The following is a 12,735-nucleotide window of genomic DNA, read 5'->3' as shown; positions in this document are numbered from 1 at the left end:
ACACACACACACACACACACACACACACACACACACACACACACACACTTTCATTCTCTCTCTAGCTCATGAGAGAGACAAAAAGCAGGCAATTAAATTGACTTTCAACAAAACCCTGAGCCAGAAAATATATTCAGATTATGCAAAATGCAAAAAAATGCTATTGTTTTCAAAGTGAACATGTGTTAAAAAGCTACACACTCGCTTCTTTCACTATCAAGAACGTTGTGCAGAAATGCTTTATTACCAGGCCTCCAAATATGCCAAGCCGAGTGGAAAAGAAACCGACTCCAGCTAAGATTGATGTTGTGGCAACGTTAATAAGATGGCGAAACGTGTAATAAAGTCGACAATTAGGGCAAACATGTTCCACTGCTTGAGACGGAGGGAGATAGTCAAGCAGGGTGTGAAAACTAATAGAGACAGTGTGGGCGGGGAACAAGCTGTAGACGGAGAGTTGTTAGTTTAGCTTCAGATTATTGACTTTCAAAAACAATGTCAGCAATTAGTCTGCTCTCACTTTGTTTTGACTATTAGTCTGTCAGCTTCTACCAGCCTCTTTAAACCTTATGTCAAGTCAAATGGAGGCAAATTTATTTTTGAAGTGGTATACACAAAATACCCAATTAATCATTTTAAAATATAACACCAGAGCTTGGATGTGTGAAAGTGCTACTGTTTGTGTGTAACCCTAATGCAGAAGAGCAGATTTAAATTAGTGATTGCAGGAAAAGTGACAAAGACAAAACACAGGCAGATAAAAGCCTTCTCTTGGTCTGAATGTTTTTACTTACTTATCTACATATAACGGAATTGAATCGCTACATCTTCCAGTTCCAGACAATCAAAAAAATGTTTTCAGTGCCAAATTAAGGTTTGGTTTAACGTTAAGACTGCAACTTCAACTATTTAACAGTCAAAAGTGACACTTTGTAAAGAAAAGGAATAAACAAATATGTAATGTGATGTCTCTCAAAGTTTCTGTCTCTCAGAGGTTGCTGGGGCAGAAGTGGCAAAAAAGAAATTTCTGGGAATATTTTCACATGAACATCTCTTCTTCACTTCCACTTCCAACTGATTGTTACAGGTTTAGGTTACTGAGTGAATTGGGTGCGATGGGATGGCGGTACTCAAAAAGCACTCATTTCGTAGTGATTAAGCAATCAATGTTGTGGTGGTGTGGCAGTTATTAATTAAAAATGTCAAATTATATACATAGATGCCTTTCATTAAAGGAATATAAAGTAAATAGTGTGTACTTTAGGTCACATAGGCAAAGCAAAACACAGTTTTTCAGAGTTTGATTTCCATTCCCGCCACCCATTCAACAAAGTACTCACAGTAGCATAAGTTGCTACGGTCAGTAGTCCATCAAGTGACTGATTTTATGAATATTTCATACGTTTGTTTGCTGGAAAAGTATAACAAACACTAATAATTGGATGTCAAAGGATTTATTGGATTAATGTTGCTGTCACTGTCATAATTTCAGGAGAGGGACTTGTTGTTGTTTTTTAATACATTTGAGTGTGTTGGCGGGTGAACTGTTGATTTAGCAAAAGAGTAAATCCCTGGGGAGACTGATTAGGACACTGAGGCCGTCTACCCAATTATTACTTATAGTTTAACAGTTGTGAATCTGACATGTTCAGTGGACTACAACCAGAGGTTAAACAGCACTGCTTGAATGTTAAACTGCTGCCACATTACAACCACACACACATAAACACACCAATATGATAATGACCAAAGACAACACCTCTACTGGGCTTAAACACCTTCTTAAACACTAACTATACAATCACACATACACACACACACAGAGAGAGAGAGAGAGAGAGAGAGAGAGCACCTGCCCACTTGGCTACCCCTCTACCCCTCTGCCTCCCTTTTACACTCTGGGACAAGCAGATATTGGGGGAGTCTCTCCCTTTTTACTCTCTTTCTTTCGATCTCTTATCGCTGCTACCATCTCTGTGGCAGTGGTGGGGATTCTGTGCTTTTGGTGCGTGTGAGTCTGTGAATGCTGCGTGACTAACGATGCAGTCTGCTGAGCGTCGCATGTCCTTATCGTGGGCTTACCGAGACTGCGCATACACACAATCACTAATGAGAGGGAGTGAGAGTGTGTGTGTGTGTGTGTGTATGTGCGCGCGTTTGTTCCACCTGCCTGAAGGATTTTTGGGATAAACAATTCTCCTGGGATAAGACAGTTTATTTTTATTTTAAAATTTTTGTTTATAAACCTGCACATACACCAAAAAATAATAATTACATTTTTGATAACAATAAAAAAAAATTATGCTAGAAGATTCAGCACCTATTTGTTTCCTTAGAGTTGTTGGTGTTGTTTAACAACCCAATCAAACACATGATATTTTACGACTATTTCTTGATAAATTTCACAAAAATTGTACCTGTTGCACTTTTAACCCTAAACAGCTACTCAACAACTAATAATGATTTTTTAGTTCCCGTGCAAACCATACATATTCATAACAAGAAGGTTATAATTAGTTAGACTGTAGTTCACAATCTAATTAATCTATTGATATTATTTTAAACTCATTGTTTGTTGATTGTTAAAAATTTCAATTAAAGTCTGTTGAGATAGCCAGGTGACATCTTCAAAAATAGCTGTTGAATGTAATGCATTTATCAAGGGCCTTCATCTTGAGAGCATTTGCCTAATATCCCCCCCACACACATTCATACTGTAATGGCGATGTGGCTAACATGTAAGATGTTGAAGACCGCTGACTCATGAAAAGTTTATATTTCACTGTTGTAATTCAATGATCAAATCAGGCAGCCACTGAATGCACGCACATTTGACTAAGGTGTTTTGGATAGGTCTCAACCAAATGGCAATTTTACTTCTGTGAGGGTCAAGTGGTAACACACTCACACATATGCACTCTTTTGGCCATAAAGGACTTAACCTTTTAGGCTTTGAACACAAGAGGGTGTTTATGTGAATCAACGATCAAAGACACCCTGTGTCGCCATAAGCACAGAGGGTTTCACTTGTGTACACACACACCCACACACACACACACAAGCGCACACCTCATTTCACTTGACATTCAAAATCAATTAAACAGATGTTAAGGCTGGCCGACTACTTGTTGTTGACTCAATATTCACATCAGAAGACAGACACATGCAGCAGCAACAACCCCCTTCTCCACTTATTCACACACACACAACTGTCTGAAAAGGTCATAGCTAATAGAAGGGAACTGTTACATGTAATGTAGAGCATCATGATGCCAATGTGTGTGTCTGGTGGCTTTAGACAGACTCATATGGACACGAGAGGGATAAGCTATGGTCTTACATGAAGTGGCCCACCGACTGATGTGTACACAGGGTCAGCCGGCTGACAACCAGGGTCAATCGGACCTGATTGATTGGACTGACCCTTTGATGGTGTGGAGAGAAGAGGGGAGACAGAAAAAATAGAAAGAGAGAGAGACAGACAGAGATAAAAGGAAAGAGAGGTGCAGAGGAAGAAAATAAAGATACACAGTGGGTGTTTTCAGATGAGTATGTGCGTACCTCCAGTCCTTCTGTAGGACTCACTGGGGAGGTGGAGGAGGTAGTGGGTAAGGATGAGGAGGAGGTGGAGGACGGGGATGAAGGGGAGGGGATTCTTCTTGGGCTGACCTCCACCAGCTTCTTCAGCTTCAGATCCACATGCTTACTGTTTGTACCTGGAGAGAGAGAAAGCGAGAGAGAATGAGTACAAACAGTGTAATACAATGAAGCATAAACAAAGCAGAAAAGTGAACAAAACAAAACTACACAACTATCATGACATTTGCTAAAACCCTACATGTCACATACGGTACATGCAAATACAGGGTTAGTAACGACGGGGACACAGAGACACTTAGTGTATGCGCGCGCGCGCGGCACAACACACACACCACAACACACAAACACACCACACACACCAAACACACACACACACACAACACACACACACACACACAACACACACACACACACCACAACACACACACACACACACACACCACACACACACACAAACACACACACACACACACACACACACACCACCCACAACGGATAGGAATATATACACACGAACACATGAGTGGGAAGGGATGATGTGCGAGAAAGATAGGGATCTGGACAGACTAGGAAGCCTTAAGTCCTGTTTGTACTGCAGAGAGATGCTGAGGTACTGAGTGTACATTGATGGGACTATTACCATGGTAACATCAGGGCAAGATGGAGGGAAAAAGAAAACCAGAAAAAGATAGACAGAGGGGAGCATGCCTCATTTTCAAGAGTGTGTTAATCAACACTCATTGTACACGTTGTATTGTTCCTTCATACTGAATATATTAAAGGGATACAAAAAGGATTTCAAGTGATAGTATTGTATAATGACTGTATGGTTTCTTGGAATTTATATACTAATATATCTATATACTAACAAATCTATTTACTAATGTCTCTATATACTAAGTCTAGTATGGATGTGTTATTATTTAATCTGATATAGATGGTATAGAAAGAAGAAAGGGAAGAAAAGAAAATCAGTGTAAATGTGTGTAGGTATGTATGTATGCATCTGTGTCTATGATGTGTAAATAACTGAAGCATAAGATTTACTAAAGAATAAAAGTAGAGAAATGGGGTAGGACCTGATAAATTGTTTATCAACTTCTTCCTACTCCTTTCTGAACATGGGAATTTTTTGTTTTAATGACTTTCAATCTTTGGAAGATTGCGCTGATATGTAAATGGCCTTATTAATCTGTCATTTTATTTCTATATGTATGCATGACTGTATGTACAGTATATACATTTTTTTAGTTTAATGTTTTACATGTTCAAACTCATTAAACTAAACTAAAACATATACACCATCAGGACCATAGTGCGGTCTGTTGTGTGGTATTGTACAGTTTATGGTGTTTGCACATGCTGTCTGTTTGTTTGTGTTTCTTATGGCTGCAGCATGGGTTAAGTGCCCAAGACAAATATCCCACAATGTGAGACAATAAAGTTCATCTTGACCAACCGTACAGTTAAACACCTCTCTAGGCCTGTTTCAGCAAAAAATGAACATTATAATCTTCCTGAAAGTAGAGTTTTTTCCAGGGCTGTTATATTAGACTTTATTAGTTTTAGTTAGGAATTAGCCTGGCAACTGAGTCTATCTTTTTCAAATCAACTTTACTACCATATGGTTTTGTGTTAGAACCATCACCAACTTTGCACAAAATCTTTATTTCTTGTTGTATTTAGGTCAAAATTCTCTCCAAATAAGATCTGATTAGCAACCTTTACGAGCCAAAAAGTTTTCACATCAATGCTGAAATAGTCTTCTCCTTTCTAAACACTTTTACATGAATTATCTCCAACACTAACTTGCAATTCGGTTGCCAACTCCCTCCATCTGTCAAACCTTACCTCCTCCCCCCCTTTAACTCTATTCATCCCTAACTTGTTCTATGTATTCATTCTCCTTGTCCTTTCCTGCCTGCTCCCCCAGTCACCCTCTCTCTCTTTGCCTTCCAGTTCCAGTTTTATTTTCCAGGGAATGGTGACCACAGCTTCCCTGCCAGGCCAAACCACTGCACTGAAGAAGATGAAAGAACAGGAGGGCAACCGTTTCATGTGTCACCTCCCTCTGTCACACACACACACACACACACACACACACACGCACACGCACACGCACACGCACACGCACACGCACACCACAGACTCTTGAACTTTGTCACAAACATGGGCAAAAACTGAACATTTAGAAGAGAAATATTTCCAGGATGAAGTGTGGTATCAGGTACTTTGGTGTTACAATCACCACCATCCATTTATCCCAAGACTACATAAATATTTGCACCAACAAAGAACAAAAATAAGAAACACACAAACGGTTAAAAGAAAAACAAGCACAGAGATACTGTACTTCAAAGTTGGATGAAGCATTTGTCTGTCTTCATGTTGTTTGTCCTTCACTGTACTCTCAACTATCTCACATCGGCAGGATATTTAGGAAGCAAATAAAATAAATTAAATACGAAACAAAGTAATTAGTTTACCTCTGAAGATTTGAGCAAATGCTTTACTGAAGATATGATTTTATTTTTGTCTAGGGAGCACTTTTTAGAGTTTATTAATTACTACTTAAAGAAGTTTTCAATGAAAGAAAATGCAAAAAACAACAATATAGCAGCACAGTTCCTCCTGCGTGAAGCACTAATGAGTAAGGAGCCAATAGGATGCATGAGTCAGAGGGGCGAGTAAGTAGTGGATAAGTCATGATAAAGCATTGAAAGATAGACGGCATGCACTTAAGTGAGTTGCAAAATAAGCTAAATGTGAGTAAAAAAGTGAATAAGTGAGTGGGTTAAGTTTAGATCAGACTGTTCAAATTTTGATGAGGGCAGTTTACTTTGGGGTATGTACAGTATATGAGAATTGACCCCTGAATATGTAGGGAAAACACAAAGAAGATCCACGCAGGTAAAGGAGTTACCTAGAGGAAGAGGAGTTAGAAAAATGTACAAACAAGACCAAGTGAACCATGCAGCCCCACACAGCTTCAGCCAATGATTTTACCCAGAGAAGTTAGCTCAGAGCCGGGGTTAGTAAGCTCCAGGTGCACGTGGGTGCTGGAGGTGGCTGGACGAGGGGCCTCCAGTGGCAGTGGGTTAGTAACCAGCGCGGATGCAGATGTTGCAGCAACAGCAGTAGTATCATCATCATCATCATCATCATCATCATCACCAAAATGGACCTGCTCTTCCTTGGCCCTCCCCACTTCCTCATCCTCACCCATTTCACCATCAACATCATCATCCTCATGATGACTTCTCACTCCATCCAAAACATCTGGGGGTACGGAGACGAGGAAATATAAAAGGGAGTGAATCAGGGAGACAGGGGAAAAAAAGAGAGAAGTAAAAGGACAGGTGTTAAAAGAATGAAAAGGCCAAAATGAAGACAGTAGTGCCGAAAAAGAATCTTGGTTAGTTTGTGCAAAAACAGAGATTTCTGAGAATCTGTGGTTAAAGTAGATGTTAAGTGACCCGATTCAATAGTCCTTGTCTTAAACGTATAATCCACCATAACATGTCTTCTCCCCTTATGAATCCCAGTACACTTGATGGGATGTTGACACTAGTTCTGTTTGCAAATAGATTATCACCATAATATTTAGTGCACTTGTTATGACTAGGGGACTTAGTGTGTCTATGCAGGAATATTGCATGTAAGTGTGTGCAACTAACTAATACATGTAAAATATATCCAAATTCCTGGTATGAATAGGAAGCAGACTCTACCTGAGAGACAAGGAGGGACTTTTGACTGATTAGTGTCTGTCTGTCAAAGGGTTCATGTGCATCAGCGCACAAATATCTGACACACAAAGTGAAACCGAGACCTCCGTTGAATTCCCCTCACTCAAAGATCTGTTGCCTGCCTTTCTTGTTCCAGATAAAAGACGCAGGGCAAACAAAAACCACAAAAACATGAAAGCACATATTCCATTAAGTCTCCTGAGGGGCTCAATAGAAACAACTGTGTCTCCACATTAGGAACAACAGAATAAAAAACATGTTGGAAGAAATTCTAATGGAGACCTGAGCAGCTCTAGCTGCATGGATAAACCCACCATGGATTAAAACAAAACAATCAGTAAACAGCGTCTGACATTGCAAGCTCCCTCCTCTGCTATTTACTACTGGTGGGTAGAGGCCGAGAACAAAGAGAAAAAAAAACAGCATTTCCTGTTGGTTTTTTTTCTTTTCTAATTTGCTAGCTGCGATGCGAAGCGTACTCGCAAGTGCCGTTCCTGCGTGGTTGGCTGGGGCCTAATTAATGGGAGGCCATGGTGATGGAGTTTGGAAAGTTTCTTTGCAGGCAGACACTTGGAGGGGGCAGCATGAGCTGCATTAAAGGACTGTGAATGGTGTTGAGGGGAGAGGGAGAGAGGGAGGGAGGGAGAGGGAGAGAGAGAGAGAGAGAGAGAGAGAGAGAGAGAGAGAGAGAGAGAGAGAGAGAGAGAGAGAGAGAGAGAGAGAGAGAGAGAGGGGGCTAGGATTAGCCGTTCTGCTCGGCAGGCCTTGTGTATCACAGCCAACAGCCTTTCTCTCGTCTCCTCACCTCCTCCTCCTCCTCTCTTGTTTCGTTCTTTCCTCCAACTCCATTTTTAATGAGATCAACAATTAGTCCAATTCAGAAATGCTGAAAGAGCAAATAAATCAAGTTCTACCCTTCCTCTGCCTCACTGTCTTTCTTCTGTTGTTTTACCTAACAAGTCGCTGATCTCACATCAAAGTTGTTTAGGGTCATACGCTTTTTATTTTTTTGCTCATCCCAGGAACCCACCACCACCAAATTCTTTTCACTTTTTTTCATACATTTTAAAGAATTAACAGATTAATCAGATTAGTAATTTAAAGAAAATAATCGCTCCTCGCAAACGACAAGAGGCCATGTCTCGATGTTTGGCAGTCCCTCCATTTGTTCATATCAAAAGGCCTCATCGCTTCTTCTCCTTGATCATAATTACAGTACTCCTATTGCTTTCTAAACCCTTCATCACCTTCTACACTCACCTTTCATTTGCATGCAGTGCACCTGGTCTACCGGAACAGAACAACCAAAAGAAGGTTGAAATGTGGAGGAATCTGAAACAAATGACTAGACAGTCCTAATAATGGTCATTATTATAATAACCCCAATTTTAAAGAAATGGAAAGCAGTGGGAAATGCACATGGCATCATTTGCTACCCCTGCAAGACATTATTAGAAGTGTTTGGTATTTTAAGTATAATTTGGCCGCACAATGTGTTGTGTTGATTAACAATTACTGGGCGAACGAGACGAGGGAGGAGTCGCTGGGTAAATTGCCGTTCTGAAAATGAGGAGGGTGCATTTTAGACCCGTGGCAGTTGTCAAATGGCATTTTGTTTTTCTCTGAGGATTAGGCAGAACCCCTTTAGAGAGCATAATGGAAATGTGAGTTGTAGCATGTGTGGATGAAGTGAGTGTATGTCAACATCAGTGTGACTTTTCTCCTGAATTACTGTTAGCAAATGTATGTGTAAATATAAGACCATTTTACAAAACTAAAAGTGTTTTCATGAGGATAAATAGTTTTAATAAAAATGCTTTGTCTATAAAGTGTAGGTGTTTATGTTTGCTGTGTGTGTGTGTGTGTGTGTTTAGATGACTGTTTAGATGTGTGCTGACCTCCAGCAGGGCTAGCCTTGTTGGCCTTGCCTCTCTCAGTGCTGGATGCATCCAGCAGGCTCATGTCAGACATCTTGACTCCAGATCGAGCCTCAGCTATCAGCTGCCTGGCTCGCTCTCTCAGCTGTCTTCGCCGCTCTGCATCCCGCTCCTGCACAAATAAAAATAAATAAACATGAAAATAGGAATTTCAGTTACTCTTGTACAGGTACAGTAAATGTCCAGAGAAGAAATCGTAAAGAATGAAATCCATAATCTAGATGAGGTGTTTTATAATTAGCAATGCTTGTTTACAGTAGCCACACAGGTTTATATTACATAATATTTATAGATTATTAAGGATGTCCTGATCAAGTTTTTATTTGGCCCCTATCCAGATCAGACTTTTAATGTTAGGCATTTGGGAGTACAATCTTGATTCAATATACATTGAAATAATAGCTGTAGCCTTCTAACTTTGACCAACCTTCATTTTCACAAGCTACTTGATCCAAATACTGAAGGTCCTGATTCCAAATTATAAACTTGATAAGCTTAAAGTTACCCTGCCACACATATTTCCTTACTTTGTGGTATTGTCTGAATTTGTACCATGGACTATAACATTTTTTGTGAAAAAAATGCCTTGTTTACCTTGTTTCAAGTCATTCTAGCGTAATACAAAAAGCCTGCAGGAAGTTCTCATTAATATTTAATGAGCTAAGCTGCTTGACTCTGATTGGCTAAAAACTAGCCAATGAGAGCCTGGCTATCAGCATCCTTTACCCAGCACGCTGGGCAAGCTCATGAATAGTAATGAGTTCAGGCAACATGACATCAGACTGAACAGCTTTTGTAATTGGCCTGATTTCTCGACCGATTTCTTTTCAGTGGCTAGAGCCGACAGAGGAGGAAGCAGTTCATCTTCACATTCACAACATAACACAAACACATATGGACCTAACATATTTTAAAAAATGCAAGTAAAAACGGTTTTGTGTGGCAGGGCACCTTTAAGTGATTGATACATGACTGAAAGATGAACAGGGAGAATGTGACTCCTAAAACTGACATGTTGGGATCCGCTGGAGAGAAGACATATCAGAATATCGGTTGGAGTTGGAACTAACTGGTAGATAGCTGACAAACCAGACAACAGACAAGTTTTATTTATATAACGAGAGCAGTGCTTCAATACTAACAGGCAGAGGTGCACAACATAGAAAAGAAAAGATTGATAATGATCTATTAAAATAGGCCCACACCCACACACACACACACACCCACACACACACACAAAATATCTTGGCACTAGAAATACAGTATTGAGCCGTCACCATCAGAGTAATGGCAGAAATGCCATTTTCAGGCCGATCCAATCTGATCCTACTGATAGCACAGACCACCACACACACATACAGAGCAAACAGGAAAACCTTGATGATGGCAACTGACAAACACTTAACTGATGACGACCAAACCAAGCACATACTCAATGCACAGACCAAGCACATATGGTAACCAGGCATGAATACACAAATGTCCAAGACAGTTCATTTTAATAAGACTATCGTTTACAGACAAATAAGGGACACAAAAGATAAAAAACAAAACAAAAAACGATTCAAATTTGCTTTAAAAAGCAGATTACGTTGTAAGAGAGCATACTGATTCAAAAAGTTTTCAGGCGGTTCAGTTGTGACATTTTTAAGACTGGAATTGTTGCAGCCAAAGAGAAATTCACTGGAGAAGTCAATTCTGGATGAGACAACGGTGAAAAATACTGTTTTGAATACTGCCTGGATGATTTAAGCCTCTGTGACAAAAACAACAGAAGTAAAGAGGCACACAAACTAACACAAACTCCATCTTGCACAAACTCGTCTCACACAGCTCAACCTAAGCACAAACAACTACACACTCTAAAACTCCTCCTTGCTCCCCCTTCTCCCAAACATACACAAACACATATGACCCAAGGGAGAGTGAAGCTGCATTTCTCTGTCACTGTTCTCCCTCCCTGTGGTTTCCTGTTAATCAGGCTTCTCCATATTGAGGTAGGGGTTTTAGGGCTGGCCTATTGAAGCCGCCCATTTATCCATTAACAAAACAAGCAGCGCCCGCTAATGAGCTACATCTCTCCATTTCCATGTCAATTGTTTGTTTGTAGCCATTGTTAGGCTGGGACAATGGGGCTATATTGTAAATGACAGCAACCCTAATGCACTGTGTGTGTGTGTGTGTGTGTGTGTGTGTGTGTGTGTGTGAGAAAGAGCCCAAGGGGGTGCCCACAGGGAGAAGGGAACACACCTTAGAGAGAGATTGATAGATAAAGAAAGAGAGAGAGAGAAAGAGAGAGAAAGATAAAAAGTGTGGAGACCGAGAGGAAATGGGATGTTGATACTGCTTGTAGAAAAGTATTGTGTCAAAGCATAACAACACACACTTCTTTACCAGCTCTCATTCAGCAAAATTCCAAGCAACAAAGGAGGAAATTATTATCGTAAAGAAAATGGGAGATGGTATCCTAAACTTTTTTTTCTGTTAAGCACTTTTCCAAACCCAAGTTACAAAATTCTTTACCAGACAAAACAAAATATACCAATATCTAAAATCAACCAATAAGTTGGGGGGTGGAGGATACTGGGGTGTTATACTCAGTAAACCTAATACAACTTTTTTTCTGCCACATGGCATCGTTTTGTCATTGATTACATCCCACTTTGCAACAGAGTAATACAACAGAGACCTTATTCATTGATATTGAATGATTTCAATATCGATCAATCCAACACCAAGGATGCTTCTGTACCTTAAAATAATGTTTCCAAAATCGTTTCAGTGGTTTATTTACCACCGAATGAAACATAAGAACAACGGGAATGGTTACACTCACATATATATATACACACTCACAAACATACACACACACACATACACACACACACATACACACACACACACACACGTATATATTATTGGTAATCAATAGTTTCTATAAAATCTTGGTCTCTACAGGTAAGCTAGTTGTGTTTAGTTTTAATCAATAATATAGCAATATATTATGCTTGTTTGTTGTCTTCTTCCAGTATTTCTTTCTTTCCATCTTCACGTTCTTTCTCACTATGTTTTCTATGCAGGTGTCTCCCTGCTTTTATAAATGCAATATGATAACCAGTAATGTCACTGATGGCCTTGCGGCTATGGACTAGTTCTGATATCCAATCTGGCCTTTACAGATATGGATACAACTATCAATTTAAGTGTGCCTGTGTGTTGTATGTATATACACACATTCAGCACGGGCCCCAACACACTCGAAAAACATCCCACTGCATTATTGTTGTCGGCCATTTTGGGGACAGGAAATGGGAAATTGACTTTGCCTCTCCAGAGGCTAGGATTAAGGCTATAGAAAAATGCATCTGACTTGCGCCTAGCTTGGTCAGCTACAGAGCCGCTGATTAGAAAATATGAGAATGTGTTTGGAAGGAGAGACGAGGAATTGG

General features: G+C 40.0%; 1 protein-coding gene across 8 annotated transcripts in view; it reads right to left on the bottom strand.

The window, feature by feature from the left end:
* Positions 1 to 12,735, bottom strand: part of ehbp1 (EH domain binding protein 1) — a 147,587-nt gene that overhangs the window by 39,483 nt on the left and 95,369 nt on the right. For 6 of the 8 annotated variants that reach the window (XM_032540855.1, XM_032540856.1, XM_032540857.1 and 3 more), the window contains 3 exons: positions 9,248 to 9,398; positions 6,607 to 6,879; positions 3,562 to 3,716 (listed from right to left, as the gene is read on the bottom strand). In XM_032540855.1, coding sequence (XP_032396746.1) covers positions 3,562 to 3,716; positions 6,607 to 6,879; positions 9,248 to 9,398 — 579 coding nt within the window. The remainder of the gene's footprint in view (positions 1 to 3,561; positions 3,717 to 6,606; positions 6,880 to 9,247; positions 9,399 to 12,735) is intronic. The other 2 variants (XM_032540860.1, XM_032540861.1) reach the window with 2 other exon arrangements.

This window comes from Etheostoma spectabile, chromosome 17, assembly GCF_008692095.1.
Source record: "Etheostoma spectabile isolate EspeVRDwgs_2016 chromosome 17, UIUC_Espe_1.0, whole genome shotgun sequence".
In the NCBI taxonomy this organism is placed as follows: domain Eukaryota; kingdom Metazoa; phylum Chordata; class Actinopteri; order Perciformes; family Percidae; genus Etheostoma; species Etheostoma spectabile.
This window is presented reverse-complemented; position numbering and strand designations above follow the sequence as displayed.